At 35.6% G+C, this 23274-nt stretch overlaps 1 protein-coding gene across 1 annotated transcript; it reads right to left on the bottom strand.

Annotated features, from left to right (window-relative positions):
- Nucleotides 1–11506: 11506 nt before the first annotated feature.
- On the bottom strand, nt 11507–12489 carry LOC116252612 ((-)-alpha-terpineol synthase-like). Its single transcript, XM_031626989.1, has 4 exons — nt 12341–12489; nt 12096–12234; nt 11746–11991; nt 11507–11620 (listed from the first exon to the last, which is right to left on the bottom strand). The coding sequence occupies exons 1-4, from the start codon at nt 12487–12489 to the stop codon at nt 11507–11509; spliced, it is 648 nt and encodes a 215-aa protein (XP_031482849.1).
- Between the last annotated feature and the right edge of the window lie 10785 nt (nt 12490–23274).

Below are 23274 nucleotides of genomic sequence, written 5' to 3'. Positions count from 1 at the left end.
ATCTGGTATCCATCGGACCCAGTTACAAAACTGTACCAAATCCGAATTCAATTAAGAATCAGAATTGTTTGACTTCTTCACCTTTTGGAGTTTTCTTTTAAGAACTCTCTTCTGTTTTTGACATATCATTCTAACAGGAATGTTTGGGTTCCAAAGAACACAATGTTCATATATGAAACACCCTTTAAAGTGTGCGTAAATTTTTGTTGCTATTCTTCTTGTACACTTTGAGGCCTCCTCCCTGGCATGATTCTATTGGAAGTTCATAACTTTTTTCATGTATATCTTTGGATCAATGCCTTTAAAGCACACTTATTGGAATCAAATGGAAGTTAACCTATCCAACCCAAATCGCTGTTAAGCCAAATTTTTGGCTGAGCTGGAGGTTAATAACCACACTACCTAGAAAAGACCCAAGGGCCCCTCATATCTTTCAGCTTAAGTATCACAAACTCACATTTAATTGTTAATATATGTTTTTGGTATTATCATTTCAAAAAAGGTAACTTTTATATAGTGTTTTGCCGATTCACAGTTGAATCAATTGAATTGTTAAAATAGCCAATTTTACTGAATTGACCAGCTTGATTGATTTGATTCCATGTAAGTATGTTTTTTGCATTAGCAGTATTTAAAAAAATATAAACTAAACCCTCACAAGATGGTTTCCACAACCATAAATGTTTACTACCCATGAATGTTTTTTAAGAAAATCATCAGACAACGTAAAGATACAAGCCTAACCGACATTTTATCCAATTATATTAAACAAGAGCTAATAAAAATCCAATTTCCAAAAAAGTTAATTTTCCTTAATATTTCTGGAACTTACAATAATTTAGTTAACATCTGTTTAAAAAATTGGTTGTATTGGGTTTTATAAAATGTCGCTCTCGCAATTCTGGATTTGAATTCAATTTAATAAATGTTCAATCAATTTGGATAAGGGTTTAGGTTCAATTTCAGACAAATATCCTTGTATATTTAATATACAAACAATTTGAAAGATGGCAGTCCTTCACATGTCAAAATATGGTCAGAATTTGATTGAATAATTAAAGGATGGATTCAGACTTGGGTCATGTCAAAATGAAAATTAGATATCGGATCAGATCTGGACTATAAATTCAAAAATTTGATTCACGCAAACTTTTCTTTCATTAACATTCAAATCTTAAATCAATTCTAAATATGTGAACTTCTGATATATAGAATAGGGTAATGCCATACATTCAGTTTGAATCTGATCCGATGGGGTATCATTCTTTCGCCGGCCATACGCCACGCAAGGTTGGGGAGAGAATGGAACTGCTTTTAGAAAGATACAAATGGCACCACATGTTCTCTTCAATTTGTCGCATTGACAATTTATCCTTGTGAAGAGAGAGAGGGAGAAAAGGTGGGGGAGAAACCCCTTGTTTTCATGGTTTTACCATAGAATTTGTTCTCATTGCTGTGCAACTCTGTGATTAAGTGGAAATTTTTAAGTTGTTTGCTCATTTTACAGCACTAAAAAGAATATCTTGGTACTACAGGACAATCATACCCCAGTTTCTATCACAAGTAAACCAATTTTCCTTTCAACTCGAGGTAACAAGCTTTTCTTTGGTGTCCTACACGAATTAAACGAGTTGATGTGAACAAGTTTTAGAAAACAAGTTACGCCATAAACGATTTAAGCAAGTTAAGGGGGTCGAGCTCGAGCTTGATGTTGTATAATCAAGTCGAGCTCAAGAGGGACAAGCTTGGGCTCGACGCATGTGCAGCCCTACTTGGTGATGCAACGTCGTTGCTACAAGTTTAGGTATCCCAAACATTTTTATTAACAATATAACAGATAACAAAATACAAGATACCTGAGCTAGAACAAACCAAAAAAGTAGAGAGACATAAACCTCAAATACAAAGATAGAAACTACGACTAACGAATAAGAAGATAGGCATAAAACAAACCTCACTGTACAAAAGGATTACAGCCTCGTTGCAATTGATTGTTGAGGGCAAATACATCATTTACAAAAAGCCATTTTCTGCACACCATTTCACCACATACAGATCAACCGCAAAACCATGTAGTAAGGAGGAAAGATCACCTGTTGATGTTCCCACTTTAAATCGGCTTTCATATCCTTTAAATCAGTGCAGACTCTCCATTCGAGAACACTCATAATCAAATTGGCATGATGCATAATAGAATTTCTTTGTTTCCTTATGTTCCAAAAGAGTACATGTAAGCATAAACATAGCGTATTGTAACCCATTTATTTGAAAGACCATTTGAACCACCATGAGAGAACTTCTTGAATAGAGTTATGCACTTCTAAACATGACCCCTCCCCCCTCATATTTTGGGAAAAATATGATACTTATATTTTTAAATTTTTTTAATTTGGGCTATGTAAAAATTTTGAAAAATATTGTTCAGTACTTGTATATTTTTTGCAAATACTATTCTACCCTTCCCAAAAAAATTGCTGGCTTCACCCTTGTATCTAGGGTCTTCTGTTTTTTATTTCAAGTCCATTTCATCTCAAGTTAATGAAATTATGAGTACCCCATTCCTCACACGAAATTTTCACCCTTTCTGTAACCCAAACACCGCTAAATTAAGTAACAAAAGGCAGCTTTTCCATATCCAAGAACAATAGGCATTACTTTACAATTTTCACAAGCTCCCATTCAAGTATTGGTGTGACCAAAAGAGCACATAAGGAGTTGGTGACGTCAAGAAGGCCAAGACCACCTTCTTGTATCGGAGCAAGCAGACTTCCAACTAATTAAGTGACGTTTCCTAATATGATGAGAATCCCCCCAATAAAATGACAATTTCTTCTCTACAAAGTTCAGTACAAGAAGTGGAAGTCTAAATGCTCTCACCCAATAACCGACCACTTGCTGCAGAACATGCTTCTCATATAAGTAAGTGGATGGTCCACCCTTCTACAAAGCTTCTCACATAAGTCAGGGGTGAGAGTACAAACAAATAATGGAACCCAAATAAGTAAGGGGAAGTTTAGACAACTGTCAATGAAATCAGTTTGCAATCACCATTGTGTTGTCAAAAACATTAAAATGAATACAAAAATGAAATGAATTTATAGTCAAACCTGGTTTGGAAGTAAAATCAAGTAAAGCTGTGTTTAAACAAGAAGTGGATTTTCACAACAGCCCAAAAAAATAAAAGGATGTCATTTGTAGAGAAGAAGCGCCCCAGGTAAGAAGGAAATTGAGAAAGTCATTTTAGGGTCTTGCTGCCCTGTAAAACTCGCCATTGGAGGTTTTCAGATAAAACTTCCACAGCACAACAATAGTAAACAAAAGTGGAGAGAGAGGGTTCATTTATCATCGGCCTCCATAGCAACGAAAAGTGGTTCCCTCCCTTTTTAAAGGTGACAACTAAGGAAGCAGTAGAAACATAAGTCATAATTTTCCTCATCCTATCTTCATAGGATCCCAAAAAAGAAAGACCAAAGTGCCAGAAAGACCATCTCACTTTGCCATAAACTTTTGGAATATTTAATTTGAGGAGAAAAAATTGTTCTATATGCCCTTATCCAAGCTGTTGACTGCTTCAAGTGCAAGGTGCATGGTTGGTGAATAAATCTACTGGAGAGATCAGATGCCCTTGTTCTGAGCCAATAATTGTGCTAAGACAATCTTCATTCTCTCAGCCGTCAACTTAGCAACTAGTTTATAGATCAAATTGCATAATGATGTAGGTCAAGACTTTTATATCCTTAATGACAAATTAAAAATCAATATCATATGTGTTGCATTTACCCACCTTACAAGCTTGTTTGTGATGAAGAAATTTCTCACCCCTAGTGCTGCATATTTTGCATCCCAAAATTTCTTTTGGTTCACTAATGGGAATTTGTTCTGCAAAGTGGAAAAGGGTCCACCGGCCATCAGTGTGGCTTAGTTTTTTCTGGCGCGTTGTTCATTCTTGGTGCATTTCCACATTCATTTAAGCATTATTCTCCACTTAAATGCAGTGTGGGGCATCGTAAATATTTTATATTGTTTTAGAAATTTTAAATTTTATAAAGCAAAAAATGATGTAAGAGGCAATCCTTAAAATAAGAAAACTGTTTGTGAGGCATTGCAAAAGAGAGTTCTATAATTTTTTTTATAAAATGGTAGGAGATATGTTTTAGAAGAAATAATCTTAACTAATGAATCGTTTGATTTGGAAAAATCATTTGAATAAAAAATCAAGTCAGTTTTTGAAAAGAGTGCTTTAATAAAATTTTGTAAATTTTCTTTAATGAATGATCATTTGTAACATAAAGAAAGTTAGTAGCAATCTTCCAGAAGACATTAATCTCAAGGTTTTAGCCTAACTCAGTTACCACATTATTAGGGCTCGATCTTATTTTGCTTAGGTTTTTTAAAGGAGTGGCTGTAGGTATCAGTGAATCCTGTAAATGCATAGTGAATATGCATGTTAAATGAAAAAAAAAAGAGTTCTCTATGCTTGAAAAGAAAATTAGGTTAGTCATTCATACCACAACATGCATATAAAATCGAAAATGGGTATGCTATCAACTCAAGTGTAGTATGATAACCATCATGGGTACTGCACCTTAATATTGGCCTTGGTGAAGTTGATAGATTTTTGGCGATGCAAGATGAGACTATATATATATATAAAGAGAGAGAGAGAGAAATCGAAGAGAGAAAGATAAAAGAAAAAAAGAAAAAGAGTGATAAAAAGAGAAGTAATAAAAGAAAGAAAAAGAGAAAGAGATTTTAAAAAAGGGAGAGAGAGAACTGAAGAGAGATAAAAAAAGTCAAAAAGAAAATTTTTAGAAAGAGATAGAGGAAGAGAGTGCTAAAACGAGAGAGAAACCTGAGAGAGAAATAGAGAAATTAAAAGAGAGATTTTAAGTTCAAAATTCTCTTTCATGGATGGAAACTAGGATTAACAAGTTAGGCCTCCTAGTTCTCTTCGGTGCTGAGCATGGCAGCGGCCTCTTGGCGAGAGCACTCTGCTAAACACCGAATGCTCTCTCCCAGTAGCATGCTGGTTACTTTCGAAACTGGCCCGGGGGAATTAAATGTCTCCTCATTGGCTTGAATTTGATTGAGTCAATGAGGTGGGTATTTGGTCCTGCCACCCTAGGTAGGCCCCATACGAGTCCCAGCCGCATGGTTAAAATTAAAAAGAAAAGAGAAAAAGTGAAAATTTCATATTTTTCTAAGGGCAAAATGACCTTTTTGTAAAATGAATTTGAATCCGGTTTTGACAATTTTGGGTCCGCTTGAATCTGAATCAATTTTTCCCGAACCTGGAAGGGTCCAGGTTGATGTCAAATGCCCGAATTATGGATTGAATTTGTGTCTTCAGTCCAGTTTTAGATTTTATAAAGCAAAATTGAGACAGAAGGTGAGGGGAGTTTGTGTGCGTGCTCGGGGATCCAACTTGATATATGATGCTGGAGGTTGGTTCTCGGGCTTGGTTTTTTATATTTGGATAAAAAATTTGGGTTGGATCTAGGTTATGCTTTGTGCATTGAATTTGGATATATATATATATATATATATATATATATATATATATTATATATATATATATATATATATAGATATATTTGTTCTGGATTGTGAACTGGATTTTTCCTCTATTTTTGGATCTTGGATCGGGTTTTTGGATATAGGTATATTTTTGGATGTAATGCTTAGTTTTCGATCTGAATTTGGCACAATTTTCGATCAAAAGCTGAGATTTGGATTCAGATCTATGACTCAATTTTGTATCTGGATCTTAATTTGGGTCTAGATATGGATCTATGGATCCATTTTTTCTTTAGATCTTGGATTGGATCAAAATTGAATCCAAGGCTCTTCAATCTAGACTAGGTGGATCTAGATATGGATGGAGGGCTCTTTTACAATCTAGAGGTGGCATTTGGATCCAAAGATGGGTCTACGGATCTGATTTCGATTTACAGCTAGGATTTGGATCCAGATATGGGTCTTGGGTCTTGTTTTCAGTCTCTGTATGATTTTTTGGACTGAATCCCTGTCTGAATGTGGATTTGAATTACAAAATATGTCTAGATTTGTGCTGTGCTGGAGTCTAAACTTCTGAAATTAGATCTAAATGGGTCCTAAATCGAGTTGACAATATAATCAGATAAGAAATTGATCAAAATTAAGGAAAATCAAGGTGTTTGCAGCTAGCAATCTTTGCTATTTTGTTGTAAACTGACCATAAAATGTTCAAAAAATGCTGATTACCCCAAACAACGGTTGGATCTATCATCCACCATTGGCAAGACATTGATGTGGTGGTGGAGCTTATTAAACGGACCCACTCACTCAACTTAATTTTTATGAGGGGAGTGCCTAAGTCTACAAGTCAACTATAATTTTCGGCAGCAGCGTCATCTTTATCGTCAGTTCTTGCTTTGCCTTTCTTCCCCTCCATATTCTACAATCCCCTATCCCCAATACTCATACCAAATTTTCACCATCTTACCATTACCCAAACACCGCTAGATTAAGTAACAAACCTCTTCTCGTCCCCAAAAGGCAGCTTTCCATATCCATGAGAAATGAGCTTTAGTTTATAGGGTTCACAAGCTCCAATTCAAGCATTGGTGTCTGACCAAAAGAGCCCGCAAGGAGTTGGACATTCTAGCATGAAAAGTTATAGTAAAGAAAACACTGGAAATATCACCAGAAAATATCGATGGAAAGCCCTGTTGAATAGGTAGAGTTAGACCGGGGATAACATGAACAAGAATTTGAGCTTCTGTCAAGAGTCTTTTTGTGTCCATTGTATATGCAAAACAATAAAAAGGTATTACATGTGTAACTCTTAGTATCACAGTGCAAGACATTTATCCTAGCTTCCGCAAGAGTACATAGGCTCAGCAAAGGGGAACTGCACCCCCAAGGGGGTTGGTGCCTTGGCCAGGTGGGGATGGGTAGACTGCTAGTTTCCGTTTTGAATCCCCATTGTATCAACTCCCTGTGCTGCAAAAGAATGCATCTAATTGAAAATTGATCCATAATGTGGGCACCTTTCCCAAGGCACCAAAAGCAGACTTGGACTTTATGGGGACTTTATTGTAAAAATTGACTTCTAATACTCATTCTGCTCTCCCAAACAAGGGAAACGTGAAACTTTTTGACCATTTTTCTGATTTTCTTTTATGAATTTAACAAGTTAAAACTATGGGAACCCCCATATGAGCCAAGTGGTACATGTCCACTCTTCATTGCCGAAAATTTCATTACATGTCTTTATGGTTGCGGCCAGTGTTAGAGCCAAAAATTTCTGGTTGAGGGGCACTTGAAGTGTAAGATTCAAATCTCAAGGGACACTGATGTGTGAAAAAACTGAAAATTAATGGAGTTTTTGTATGTAAATAGTTTAATTTTTTTGGGTTGGTGTGGGCAACTGCCCACACTAGCAATAATGTAGCTCTGCCACTAGGACACAGTAGCTAAGTTTTCACTATGGTCTACATGCTATGCATCCCCATTTTTGGCTGCTGTAAATACAGTTTTTTGTTAATACAAGTCCAGAGCCTAACTCCCACCATCTTCCATAGGAAACCTGAGCTGCTAATTACCCTATATCTGGAGATGTCAGCATATCCGACTTGGATCAGATATCTGACCAAACTCTATCGAAAAAAGTCAGATATGAAAAAAGAAAATATCTGGTTAATAAGGCAGATCATATTTGCATTTCAGAAATGACATATGATGGGATTCAGATATACATAATATCCTATCATATTCGGATTCATCGGATTTATTTTTAAAGAAATATCCTATATCTAATGCTCTTAAATTCTAAAAAAATGGCTAAATTTGGTTCAAAATTCGGATTCAGGTTCAGATACGAATGTAAAAGTCAATTGTGAAATCAGATTTTGAATTTGGATTCAGATATAAATTTCTTCGTGTTTCAAATATGAATATCCAAAAAAGTGGACACAGTTAAAAGTATATCTGATTTGAATGTGATCTGCTGATATCCCAACTATATCCACATAAATTGTCCAACTCAACTCAAAGATCAGAAGACAAACATGCAGCCCCTGCGAAATGAATTAGCATAAGATTTGCAATTGGAAGGAATGCAACAGGCAAGCTTAGCATCACAAAAAGGTTCTGATACACTCTTTGTTACACATATCAATGGACAAAAAGAGCTGCAAATAAGCCAGATGTGGGGTGGTATGAGCAGTTGCCGGCTTTGTTTGGGATTGAAGAAGATCCCTTTTCCTTCCCTGGTCGCCCCACAAGTTCCCAGCAGCGATCGCGTGTGTGACCCAATTTCCTGCAGTGAGTACACTTAAGTTTGCTGTGATTTTTCTGTGTGTTTGAGTGGTACCTTTGTATGCCTTGATTAGTGCCCGATTGTGAAAGGCATGCCATTCTTTCTTGGCTGTCTTCTATGCAGTCCATTTTAGGAGGGAAGCTCATGACTCTTTGCCTTGACACCTCTCTCTGAAACATTTGACAAACCGCATTGAATTTTGGCCGCGGCATAGTATTCAGGATTTGAGTCCTTGTGGCTTCATAGTCCTCACTCAATCCAACGAGGACCTTGAAGATTTGATCTTCTTCAAAATGCTGTTTGTAAATGACTGGATCAGAGGTCGCTGGTCGATATTGGAAGAACTCATCATATAGACTCCCGAGTCTCCCAGTGCGCGGTATCTTGATATGTAAACAGATTTACTATGGATGGTTCTGTGGAGTTGAGCAGTCATGCCATAACCATGTTATTCTGTGATTCCCATTCATCATAGTTGGGGTCAGTAGTGGCTGGAGCTTTGATTTTCCCATTAATATATCGTGCCTTTAGAAACCTGTGGCACTTGTTAATTCCGTATCTCTTCACAGGATTGTCCAAAAAATCTGAAAATTGGACAAAAAATACTAGACACGTCCTCAAATCCAACACCACCTTACTCGACCTCTGAATCGCCTCCACTCAAAAACGCGCTCCAGAGAAAGTCACGCCCGGAATGGGCAGCAGCTGCGGCACTTCTGACATGCCGTCTCCTCCTTCACCCCCTTATCTTGTTCTCCCGGGATCTTCAGATAACCTTGCAGGACATGGTGAAGAGAAAGAACTGGGCAGTGTGAGTGGTAAAGAAATGCAGGATTTCTCCACTCCTTGTGGAGACGGTGGCGATGGGGAGTGTATTTTTGCAAGCGACACACATTTGGTGGGTGTGTGGCCAAGTTTGCTATACAGTTGGAAGTGGGGAAGGGGCTGAGGCAATTGATAACATGAAATGTTTGAAAAATGATAAATATTGAATTTTAGAAAATTTGGGGTGATTGCACCTTCTAAGAATTTTCAAACTATTAGAACATTGATTAGGAAATACTTGTTGCTCTTAAATTGTTGTGTAAACAAATTTATTAATTGAAAAATGTTGTTCTCATGTTTTAATAAATAATGAATAAGTGCACGTGAGCAATATGTTCCTTTAAGGGGTAGCATTGATTGTGAAGGTTCCACGAATCTGCCCAGAAAATTCATAAAGGTTTATGAAACAATAGCTCTAGTGTCAAATGAACCTTCTATAATTTTGCTGTAGATTTATGGGACACTCACAAAGTGTCTCTATTGCCAAACGCCCTCTTAGCTCCTTTATAAACTAAAGGGCAACACAAGGCACTGAGAGAGTTTGTAAACTTCGCCTTACGCAAAACGGTGGGTGAGAAGATTACATCATAAAAACATGAAAGATGGTTGTTGTATATGAAAACACCCTTACTTTGAACCGGGTCCAGATCTAGAACTTTGAGAACATTTTTAGTTGTAATAACTTTGGATGTGATGTATATTCAAACTCTGATTTTAACTATGCATTGGACTCAGATATTTAAATTTGGATTTGGATATATAAATTCAGCTTTGTTTTATTTTGAATTTACTATCCAATTGGATATATACCGAATTACTTAATTTTAAGACGATCTGTTATAAGTTAGGTTGTATGGGAAGAAAATATTTTTAACATCCAGTAATTTACATATCCATTCCTCTCTCCCATTCTCGTCTTGGGTCATCAATTTTGGGCAGGAGGTTAGAGTTGTATCTTATTATCCAGTCATTGGTGTAAAACCCATAAATTGCCCAAGCCACATATCTAAATAAGCTTTGTGATTCTGAGAAAAGAAAAAAAAAACAAGATCACATATCCAATTTTTTTACATAATAAAATAGGATAGATGAAAACCATAGAAAAAGAAATCTGCAAACGTGAGAAAAGGGAAGCGTAGAAGATTGGGATTGATAAATTTTTCCCAAATTTGTTTAGCAGAAAAAATATATGGGACTTTGCCAGTGTGCATAGAAGCCTATAGGCTCACCATAGTCGAAAATCGGTAGAGCTTCTGATTGGAGGCAAACAAATGGACCCTTAAAGATTAATTCTCTCATAAACTCAGCAACTTGAGAAATTTAATTTTCTGAGTTAAAAGAAAGCGTGAGTCTTGTTGTATTTTTGTACTCTCCACCACGGCAGCGTTGGACCTAATTAGAGGGGTGCATGCGCACTTGCTCACCTTTGTAAGTTTGATCTCTTCCTTAATTTGCCTAATTTCTTCACTTCTGATTCTTTTCCTCTACTCTTCCCGTCTACCCAGAAACAGGGGAGGTTGGCGTTGGTAAAGGCCATACTTGTAGAAGCACTCTTTCTGTTATTTTGGAAGCCATCACCAGTTTATTGAAAGAAAAGGTCGGCCTCATCTTGAATGCCAAAGGCGATATCGTCAACCTTCAGAGGAAGCTGGAACTGGCAGCCCTCAAGGTTGCAGGTCGCAAGCCCTTTTCCAGCAACAAGGGTGACAAAGGTCTGGACGACAGCTGAAGGCTTGAGCTCGGCAAAAGGGAGAAGGATCCTTTAACTTCATGGAACAAGGTAAGAAAGCCTTGGACCATTCTGCATGGGTTTTACATTTTTTAGAGTATGCACCATATCTCATGTTTCATTCTCTTCTTGTGCTTTAAATTAAGCAGCCATGGCGTCACACCAACATTGATGCTTAATGGCTTGACTAAAGGAGGATGGTTCCAAATCTTTAGAGGTGACCACAAGAAGTGATTTATGAGCTGTAGGGATATAAAGGAAATTATGACTGTGTGCATACATGTGACACAGAGAGAGAGAGAGAGAGAGATAAAGAGAGAGAGTACTGAATTTAATTTATTAATGTACCCATTTTATTACATAATGATACATAGCATGATAAGTAGGATTCGGGTAATGGGCACCAACATGGTTGATAGATTGGGAAAACATCGACACTGGTGAGTTGCTTAGGCAGTCTGGATGGGCTCGGCAATGAGAGAGTAGATATGGTCCATGGACTCATGCTCCAAGGCACTGATGCCATCTTCATAGTCATACATGCACTGTGAGACCCTCGCAATGTTGAGAGCCACGTTCATGAAGGAACGAGAGAAGGCGATCTGTTGCTTCTGCTGCTGAGCAGAGAGCAGCTCCCTGTTCAGCGTCCTTCATGCATCCCTCAACAAGTTCCTTATGTGCTGCCGTGCTTGCTCCTCTGCTACCCGTGCCTCGTTCATATAAATCTGGACCGATCTAGGCTGGTTTCCTCTCCTGAATCCAACCTTCGATCAAGTGTTCAACATATAAAGAGAAGATCATCAGCCAATTAAAACAGAAAAACAGAACAAGAACACTGTCAACTCAGAAGCTATTACTAGTTAACCAGCACAAAATACACTAAACTAACCCTGGATCTCTGGAGGTCAGCCGAGAGACGAACTATCATCGATGACAAGTTGATGATGTTGGACTCAGACTGCAGCTGCTGGATGGATTGTTCCTCAATGTTTTGGGAGAGGAAGAAGTAGGCAGGGAGGAGAATAGGGCTGGTCATGGCTGCCCGGATGTTGCTCAAATATTCCTCTAGCCTTGGTGTCTGTCGGGCACGGTGCCACCTTGCTTCAACCAAGTAATCTCTGCACACACTCACCCACTGCGCAAGAGTAGAAGAGAGCAAGTCAATTAGAGAGTGAAGCTAATATACTAATGTGATGATGTGAAGAGTAGAAGAAAGATTTGATAAAGAAAGTGTCGTACTGCTCTCCTCATGTGTGAAGTTATATCACAGCCATGCCTCCTAAGAACAGTGTAGCTGATCTGGTTGGTTGTGTTGTAGACAGCCGCATAGAAGACCCTCAGTGACTGTGGCAGCTGCTCTGCCGCTTGAAGATCCCACCTGCGTATATACAATATACAGCACCCACATTGGCTCCTAACAATGTGAAGCAGAAACTAGAGACAGAGTTTCTACCTCTAATTTACCAACCATAATCATCCTTTACCTCTCAACAACTTGCACAAAGCATTCGAGCTCCTGAACAGACTGATGCTCGCCGAAGATGTCCTCAACGGTGGCCATCAAGTAGGAGACCCTGGCGAATTGCATCATGTACTGTGAGAACTGTGGCTCATGCATCTTCCCCACTGCCATGAAGTAGCTCTCCACCAGGCTATCTCTGGCGAAGCTAATGTGCTCGCCCAAGCCCAAGTCCCTCCACCACCAACAAACACCCAAAACAAAGGACTCATGGTTGATTATTAGTGGACCCAATGATGCAGACCAGCAACAATGTAACATACATGATATTCATTACAGGTATACATATACGCATAGAAAGGCATTAGTTGCTGCATTATTATCAACTATTAACCAAGTTATTTAAGCAAAAGTGCAAGAATGAATTGTACCCAGATAACTCCCTGAGGTCTCTTTGGTGGATTGTCTACACCATGTTGAAGTCCAGCCTAGCGAACTCATGCAGCACTTGGCTTCTACGGTCCATCCTCTCGAATGTGTCAATATACTCTCAGGCCTCCACCCTGCGAACCCTTCTGTGGAGCGGAACCTGCAGAGCACGCTGTACCTGTTGAGACATCCTCTAGTCCATGCGGCTTAACCTTGCTCTAAGATGCTCTGAAGAGAAGGCCGTAGCTTCTTCCAACACAGTTTCTCCTTCACAGGCTAGTTGTGATGCTTCCGGCCAGACTGTTCCCTAAATCTACTAAAGCACTCTATGAAATGCAAAAAGAAACTTTAATGGTTAGTGTCAATTAACACATTTGTAATAGACAGTCTATATTAAGAAGTAATTATTGAGCCAATATTTTGGAATTAACACATGTGTATATATATATGTATACCTGCAGAAACATTATAGCCATGTTGCCTCAGAATTCTGAACCGAAGTGAAGAAGAGTAGAGGTCTTCAAATCCTCTAGTGCTCCTGGATATGGCATCTAGCGATCGCCTGATCTCACTCTCAAAGTGATAGGCTACACCTAAATGTTCGAGTGAATCAATGAGCTCCAACTGAGCCACTTGCTCAGTTGTAGATGTTATAAGTTGTTGGACTTCTCTTCTCAATTCTTCAACTCTGGTCCTTTATGTTTCGATCTGCTTTCATTTTCATGTCTTTGAATTAGGATCACATCATATTACCAAAATAAACAAAATAATAGTCAGATCAGAGGTATGGAAAATTACTGATGTTGCGCTGGTAATGGACTGGATGAAGTCATAGTTCCATGTACTTGGCTGGTATCTGGAAGGCCTCCTTTGAGCAGCAAACCTACCACAGCCCTCAGCCCTTGGCTCACATCTCACAAGGGTGGTGCTCCATGGCTTGAACCCAGCCTTGCTATTAAGAGCAAGCTTGGGGGAAGTAACAAAAGGAGTGGAAAGGGAGGCAAGATGAGCAGCTATTAGAACAGTATGTATTTGTTGTTGAATGCCGAATACTTTCACAGGCTCCCGGAAGACTTTTCTCATGATTGGTTTGCTAGTTTATATAGAGCTGCATCCGAGTGTGCATTGCGTGTCTATAATTGTTAGAGAATTTTAATTAGGTTCAATCTCTTAAAATATGGTGTTTGAGTAAGCTATAAATGTTTAATGCTTTTTCCTTTGTATATAAATAGAAAGCATTAAACTATGACACTTGCCCAAGCCATAATTATTTGGTACTTTTATTTTATAGATAGAATGCATTCTTTCTTCAAGTTTTTGATATGCATTTTAATCCGACACTGATTAGCTAATGTTCACCACTTAAAACCACTTTTATTAAAGACCATGTTTATTTTTTACAAGTATTTGAGTAATTGCACCCATTCACCTCTAAGTGGTGCAACTTGCTGTTTCAACAATATTATGAACATGGTTTGCTAGCGTACAAAGACCAGCATCCAAGTGCATATTCTGTGTCTATAATGGTTAAAGAATTTTAATAAGGTTCAATCTCTTAAAAATATGGTATTTGCGTAAGCTATAAATGTTTGATGCTTTTTTCTTTCCACATAAATAGAATACATTAACCTATGTCACTTCTCTAAGCCATAATTATTTTGTACTTTTATTTTATTTGCATATAGATAGAATGCATTCTTTATTCACGTTTTTTATATGCATTATAATCCAACACTTATTAGCTAATGTTCGCCACTTAAAACCATTTTTATCAAAGACCATGTTTATTTTTTACACGTTTTTGAGTAAATGCACCCCTTCACCTTTACGTGGTGCAAATTTCCATTTCAACAAATGCATTCTTTCTTCATGTTTTTGATATGCACTACAATCCGACACTTATTAGCTAGTGTTTGCCACTTAAAACCATTTTTATCAAAGACCATGTTTATTTTTTACACGTATTTGAGTAATTGCACCCCTTCACCTTTAAGTGGTGGCAACTTGTCGTTTCAACAATATTATGAACATGGTTCGCTAGCTTATAGAGAGCCACAATCGAGTGCACATTGCATGTCTATAATGGTTAGAGAATTTCAATGACAAGTAACATCTTACATTATGTTGCTTACATAAGCTATAGTCGTTTGACACACTTTCTTTGAGCAAAAAAAATGCACTAAAAGATGCTGTTTGTGTAAGTTATAATTCTCTGTATAAATGTAGAATGTATTCATTGCTTCAATGAAAATTTTAATGGGTCGGTGTCGGAAGCCAGCCCCACCAGCCGGCCCACACCAGCCGCGATGTGTTTCTGCCATTGTTCTGAGAGAAGTATGTAAGGGAAAAGAGCAAAAAGAAAAAAATGATGAAAACATGTGGCAGTCCCAACTATCTTTCAGGCATTTTTCACAAAAAGAAACCATTAACCTCACTACTTGTTAAAGCTGCCAAAGGAGAAAGAAAGGAAGGAAGGCCAAAGCTACCCCTTCAACCACAATTAGGGATGTCAATGGATATAGTCAACTTGGATTTACCTTTAACCATATCTAAATCCAAATCTGGAATCCTATTTCGCAAACAGAATTTGATTTGAATATAATTTTCATATTCATATCTGAATAAAAAAATTTTGAACTGAATTTGACCTATTTTCAAAATGTAAGAACATTAGATATAGGATATTTGCTTAATAACAAATCTGATTCAAATCCATATCCAAATCCAACCGGATGTTTATTTATATGCGAAAATGTGATTGGAACCCAATTACTAAAGCTGAATTCAATCCTACTTTTTAATAGGATATGTTTTTCTTTTTCATATTCTTCGTAATAGATCGATTAGATTTTCTATCCAAAGCAGACATATAGGCATCCCTATGCGCAACTATGGAGGCCAGTGGTTTGGATTCTGGGAGGACATGGGATTCAGATGTAGGCTCTACTTTTCAAAACTGAATTTGGATCCAAGAAGTATATGATCCCAAATATAGACATAATCAGGTTGCATCTCCGTAACACAAAGTTGACTCGGGCCTGAATATGGCATAAAACATAAAGGAACACAAATTTGATTAGGAATGGCACAATGCTTTTTTACTAGCTACAGTTCAAAATCAGGTCCATAATCAGATGTGTCCAACCTTGAAAATGGTGGGGAAATTTTTTTTTTTGTAAATTTTAATTATAAAAATACGATAAAATTTTTCTTCTGTTTTTTTTCCACTTTTCATTCTCAAAGAGCAACCCTCAGTCATGGGGACCAAAGGCTTTGACCAACAAAATTACAAAGAGAGGGAGTCTGGAGGCAGGGGGACCTGGTAGGGGCTGTATTTCTTCTTGGATTTTTAAAAAATAAAAAAAGTTATTTATAAATTTTAAATATTTTAGTTTTTCCTCTATAAAATAAAATAAGAAAACTATATCTCTGGTTCTGTAAAAATTAGGATACTATAGTTTGGTTCCTACAACAAAAAATTCCTAGCTTCTTTTTTGAGATCTCTCAGCAACCCTCTACGTAAGGATTAAAAAGAACTTTATGCCCTTTGTTCTATAGTTTTCACCAATTAAAAAAAAAGGAGCTTTGAAGTCTTTCCTTTTAGCCGAACAGAACAGAAACAAAGACGCTACAGGAATTATCACTTAATACCACAAGAAGTAAAATTTTGTCAAAGAAAACAAGCAGCTCATGCTGTAAAAGTCGTCACCTTCTTTTATAATGCGGCCATGAAAAACTCATGGCCTTTCATTACACAGCAGAAAGTTTTCATTAGATTGTTACCTTTGTGTGCATACTTTGTGGTACGTCATATAAGGTTCCCAGTTGGCAGCTTGCTTTTTAATTATAACTACAGAATATTTGATCCACCAATCAGATTTCAAGAATCTTTTAAAAATTTTATAGATTTCAGCACTGGAGCATAACCATATGTCACTGGATGTATAAAATATTTATATGTATCTTAGAAAGTTTCCCTAGAAATTGAGGATAATTATTAAAAGGGGAATGAACCTGAAAATATGTAATCATTAATGTTTGGTCTATAGTAAATAAATTATTCTCCTATCACTGCCTTTGTGACTGCTGGATGCTTTGGATTAAATTCATTTCACAACTGTTTTTTCTTGCTTTAGTTTGTACGAATACCTTTGTCTATCATAACAAAAGTGATGTTCTCATCACTTTGTCTTTTTTACTGGTGGAATCAGGATTAGCTAATCAGGTTTTGTTGAAAAATAAGAAATACTCTAGCTATAAGCCACATATTAGACAAATAAGAGACCATAATGACTCACTGATCTCTCAACAATTTGATTTACATTCTCATTCTGAGACATTCAATAATAGCATCATGTATATTATATTCTCACTATAGCGATAATTTCTCTTATAACACTATGAAATATTTTTTAAATTATTGGTATTTGATTTTTTTATTGTTTTAAAGCAAGAAGAATGATAATGCTGAGACACAATTAAATTTTAAAACAAATAATTTCTTAAAAAAATGAATGACTGTCTTAAAAAAAAAGAGGGCCACTATCGATAGACTTTAGGGAGTCAAAATCATAAATTTTACACTCTTATCAAGAAAGCATCCAAAGTGAAGCTTTTCTCTATTCTTTTGCTCTAACTTCTACAAAATGAAATAAAAAAAAAAACCACTTGAAAGGAAATAGGTCAAAACACTAGTAACAAAACCTAACCCTGAGTGCGTAATTGGTCTGGGCCAACTTTGTGTGGCTCGTGCCACTTGTTCATGCCCTGTTGCTATGGTTAGAGAGACCTTTCACATCCCATTCTGAGCTCTTAGTTCTGTCAAACAGAGTTTGTTGAAATAAAACAGCTCAACTGGATTAGTATGAGTCCTGGACATCATCAGCTTTGTCTCTTCATAATTGGGATGGCCTGTCTTAAGTTTGGCAAGGTCGATTGCATTCCCTCGTGGCACGAACAAGTTGTACATCTAGTCAATGGTCAGATCATGAAACTTGGATGGGATAGAGTAAGTGTAGGTGATGTAGAAGTTTGTGGATTGGGAAGTTTTTCGGATTTATTTAACACCAATCATAGACCTTGCCAGCCTGTAGAGCACTACCTTCATCTTCTTTCTCTTTCCATTTTCGTAGAGTGAACAACAAGCCGATTTATTTCCATTTTCAAACATTTCTCTCACTTCTTTTCTTTTTTCTCGACGCGAACCTTGTTCACAACTCACTTTTCCATTTTCCCCATATTATTGTGAATGAAAAAGCAAGTGATATGTGGAAAATATTATCTTGGTAGGCACCATGTTTCCAAATCAAAAGAAAACTAAAGTTAGATATGCATGATAAGGGGCTTTGTTTGTTTGAAAAATTTACTAATGTAGATTGGATTTTCATGGTTGGGATTTCGTAATCTTGGAAATGTCAACTGCTAAAATTAAATCTATTCAAATTTGTGGGCCAATCTTTTTTTTTCCTTTTTTCTTTCTTTTCTACATGCAACACTAAAGTGACTGGACAAGTGGTTTTGAATTCTTTCATGGTGAAGAATAAATATGGGAAGTTAAAATTTTTGAAAGTTTTGCCATTGATCCACTTCTTTCTGTTCAATTACAAAAATAGGTGAGCGTAGCCCATGTGAAAAATATTGATTGATAACTAGACAGTCGATAGCTTTTATAACTATGCTTTTTGCTATTGAATTATTGACTGTTGATCACATTTAGTCAAGATTAGTGAATATTTGTGACGTCGCCTTAAATTCCAATTTCTGGATGTATGAACACAAGTATGGCCCATTAATAGGAAGCCAATCCTGGTGATACATCAATGTACCAGGGACACCCATGATAGTAAGTATCATTTGCCAAATAATCTTATTGTAAGGATTTAGGCTGGAGCAGAAGGTGGGGGACCTGAAAGGAGCCATGGCCCCTCCCCCCTCATGTTTTGGAAAAGAAATGATACTTACATTTTAAAAAATTTTAAATTGGCCTATGTAAAAATTTAGAAAAATATTGTTTGGCCCGTGTATAATTTTGCAAATACTGTTCTGTCCTTCCTAAAAAATTGCTCGCTTCACCCCTGGATCTCGCGGTCTACTGTTTTTATTTCATATCCATTTCATCTCAAGTTAATGAATTTTGGAGTACCTCATGTCAGAACATCATCACAATCAATAACGAGAAGAATAACTAATAAGAAACTAGACTGACATAGAAATATCTCTAGAGAGAAATTCTTGCTTGTGGGTAAGAACTGCCTCCACTGTAGCTTGCATCTGACTTTGTAATTTCATAAGATAATCTTGCTTGACTTTTATAGAAGTACTAAACAGTGAAACACATTAGGTTAACTATAAGGGATCAATTGAATGACTTGAATTACAAACTAATGCATGAATGTGCTTAAACACGCATGTTGAATGATTTAGTGTAAAGAAATCACAAGCTTGTATGTACATAAAAGACATTTAAGTTATTTACTTGATGTATTTCAGTTAATATAACGTGTTTCGCTTGTTATTACATCTATAACGAATGATTTAAATGGATTCAACTAAAAGTTTGTACGAAAAAATGAGATTCACGTCATTCGTTTGATCGCTTATCATTAGCCTAATGCGTTTCACTTGTTATTACATGTACAATGATTGATTTGGTTGATTGAATCACAATGTTCAAATGCATGCAAATGAGATCTACGCATTAGTTTTGATCTCTTGTAGTCAAACCAATGAGTTGAACTTGTAGTTACGTAATAGTAAGGATCTAATGAATTGAAATCAGAAGTTTGTATCAATACGAGAGGGATTTTAAGCGATTCATCTGAGCACGCATATTTCATTGAATGTGTAAACTTGTTGCTACATCCACGATGACAGATTTAGTGGATTTAAATCCAAGTTTGCATGAAAATGAACAAAATTCAAGTGGTTCAATTGCTCTTTTATAGTTAATCTAATGTGTTTCACTTGTTATTACATGTATAAGTAATGATTTAAATGATTGAAATCCACCAATTCATATGGACATAAATCTGATGTATACATTAGTTGATGCTTGTATTTAGTCCAAACTTTTTGTTTCAATGAATTAAGTGAAAGGGGTCAAACAAAAGCATAGATCGCTCTTGTATCCATGTGAACTTGTGATTTCAATCATTTAATCGTTCATTACACATGTAATAACAAGTAAAACACATTAGATTAAATATGAGGGAGCAATTAACGACTTGAATCTTATTCATTCTCATACAAAACTTGTGATTTCGATTAAATAAATCATTCAAAATGGATGTATTAACAAGTTAAAAAACATTCAATTAAATATGTGTAATCAAATGAATCGCTTAAATCCCACTCGTGTTTATACGAACAACTGATTTCCAATCGTTTATCACGTACTATAGATGTAACGACAAGTTGAATTCTTTCGATTAAGTACTAGGGATGAAACTAATGCATATATTCCATTTTTAACTATATGAACTAGTGATTTCAATCATTTAAATCGTTCTTTATAAAGTAATAAACAGTGAAACACATTAGGTTAACTATAAGTGATCAATTGAATGACTTGAATCACAAACTAATGCATGAATGTGCTTAAACATGTATGTTGAATGATTTAGTTGAATGAAATCACAAGCTTTTATGTACATAAAAGACATTTAAGTTATTTACTTGTTATATTTCAGTTAATATAATGTGTTTCGCTTGTTTTACATCTATAACCAATGATTTACATGGTTCAAACTAAAAGTTTGTATGAAAAAGAGATTCATGTCATTCGTTTGATCGCTTATCATTAGCCTAATGCGTTCACTTGTTATTACATGTACAATGATTGATTTGGTTGATTGAAATCACAATGTTCAAATGCATGCAAATGGGATCTACGCATTAGTTTGATCTGTTGTAGTCAATCCAATGAGTTGAACTTGTAGTTACATAAATAGTAAGGATCTAATGAATGAAATCAAAGTTTGTATCAATACGAGAGGGATTTAAGCGATTCATCTAAACACGCATATTTCATTGAATGTGATAAACTTGTTGCTACATCCACGATGACAGATTTAGTGGATTTAAATCACAAGTTTGCATGAAATGAACAAAATTCAAGTGGTTCATTTGCTCTTTTATAGTTAATCTAATGTGTTTCACTTGTTATTACATGTAAAACTAATGGTTTAAATGATTGAAATCGCCAATTCATATGGACACAAATCTGATGTATACATTAGTTTGAAGTTTGTAGTTACTCCAAACTTTTTGTTTCATTGAATTAAGTGAAAAGGGGTCAAACGAAAGCATAGATCTCTTGTATCCATGTGAATTGTGATTTCAATCATTTAAATCGTTCATTACACATATAATAACAAGTAAACACATTAGATTAAATATGGGGGAGCAATTAACGACTTGAATCTTATTCATTCTCATACAAACTTGTGATTTCGATCAAATAAATCATCAAATGGATGTATTAACAAGTTAAAAACATTCAATTAAATATGTGTGATCAAATGAATCGCTTAAATCCCACTCGTGTTTATACGAACAACTGATTTCAATCACTTATATCGCGTTTATAGATGTAACGACAAGTTGAATTCTTTCGATTAATTATTGGGAATGAAACTAATGCATATATTCCATTTTTAACATATGAACTGGTGACTTCAATCATTTAAATCGTTCTTTATAGAAGTAATAAACAGTGAAACACATTAGGTTAACTATAAGTGATCAATTGAATGACTTGAATCAGAAACTAATGCGTGAATATGCTTAAACATGTATGTTGAATGATTTAGTGGAATGAAATCACAAGCTTGTATGTTCATAAAAGACATTTAAGTTATTTACTTGTTGTATTTCAGTTAATATAATGTGTTTCGCTTGTTTTTACATCTATAACGAATGATTTAAATGGTTCAAACTAAAAGTTTGTATGAAAAAAAGAGATTCACGTCATTCGTTTGATCGCTTATCATTAGCCTAATGAGTTTCACTTGTTATTACATGTACAATGATTGATTTGGTTGATTGAAATCACAATGTTCAAATGCATGCAAATGGGATCTACGCATTAGTTTGATCTCTTGTAGTCAATCCAATGAGTTGAACTCGTAGTTACATAAATAGTAAGGTTCTAATGAATTGAAATCACAAGTTTGTATCAATACGAGAGGGATTTAAGCGATTCATCTGAGCACGCATATTTCATTGATTGTGATAAACTTGTTGCTACATCCCGATGACAGATTTAGTGGATTTAAATCACAAGTTTGCATGAAAATGAACGAAATTCAAGTGTTTCATTTGCTCTTTTATAGTTAATCTAATGTGTTTCACTTGTTATTACATGTATAAGTAATGTTTAAATGATAGAAATCGCCAATTCATATGGACACAAATCTGATGTATACATTAGTTTGAAGTTTGTAGTTAGTCCAAACTTTTTGTTTCATTGAATTAAGTGAAAGGGGTCAAACAAAAGCATAGATCCCTCTTGTATCCATATGAACTTGTGATTTCAATCATTTAAATCGTTCATTACACATAATAACAAGTAAAACACATTAGATTAAATATGGGGAGCAAATTAACGACTTGAATCTTATTCATTCTCATACAAACTTGTGATTTCGATCAAATAAATCATTCAAAATGGATGTATTAACAAGTTAAAACATTCAATTAAATATGTGTGATCAAATGAATCGCTTAAATCCCATTGTGTATACGAACAACTGATTTCAATCGCTTATATCGCGTACTATAGATGTAACGACAAGTTGAATTCTTTCGATTAAGTATAGGGATGAAACTAATGCATATATTCCATTTTTAACTATATGAACTGGTGATTTCAATCATTTAAATCGTTCTTTATAAAGTAATAAACAGTGAAACACATTAGGTTAACTATAAGTGATCAATTGAATGACTTGAATCACAAACTAATGCATGAATGTGCTTAAACATGTATGTTGAATGATTTAGTGGAATGAAATCACAAGCTTGTATGTACATAAAAGACATTTAAGTTATTTTACTTTCTGTATTCAGTTAAATTCTTTTGATTCAGTACTAGGATGAAACTAATGCATAGATTCCATTTTAACTATATGAACTGGTGATTTCATCATTTAAATCGTTCTTTATAGAGTAATAAACATTGAAACACATTAGGTTAACTATAAGGGATCAATTGAATGACTTGAATCACAAAATAATGCGTGAATGTGCTTAAACATGCATGTTTAATGATTTAGTGGAATGAAATCACAAGCTTGTATGTACATAAAAGACATTTAAGTTATTTACTTGCTGTATTTCAGTTAATATAATGTGTTTCGCTTGTTTTTACATCTATAACGAACGATTTAAATGGTTCAAACTAAAAGTTTGTACGAAAAAATGAGATTCAAGTCTTCGTTTGATGCTTATCAATTGTTATTACATGTATAAGGAATGATTTAAATGATTGAAATAACCTATTCATATGTACACAAATCTGATGTATTTGTT

The sequence above is a fragment of the Nymphaea colorata genome, chromosome 4, assembly GCF_008831285.2.
Source record: "Nymphaea colorata isolate Beijing-Zhang1983 chromosome 4, ASM883128v2, whole genome shotgun sequence".
In the NCBI taxonomy this organism is placed as follows: Eukaryota; Viridiplantae; Streptophyta; class Magnoliopsida; order Nymphaeales; family Nymphaeaceae; genus Nymphaea; species Nymphaea colorata.
This window is presented reverse-complemented; position numbering and strand designations above follow the sequence as displayed.

What these genes read in the sequence shown, in the direction of transcription:
- LOC116252612 (XM_031626989.1), bottom strand. Translation starts at nt 12,489, where the DNA reads ATGGCAGTGGGGAAGATGCATGAGCCACAGTTCTCACAGTACATGATG. An exon ending in TTTGTGCAAGTTGTTGAGAG is followed by an intron (nt 12,235 to 12,340) that starts GTAAAGGATGAT and finishes GTATATACGCAG; the next exon opens with GTGGGATCTTCAAGCGGCAG. An exon ending in CTTCACACATGAGGAGAGCA is followed by an intron (nt 11,992 to 12,095) that starts GTACGACACTTT and finishes ACTCTTGCGCAG; the next exon opens with TGGGTGAGTGTGTGCAGAGA.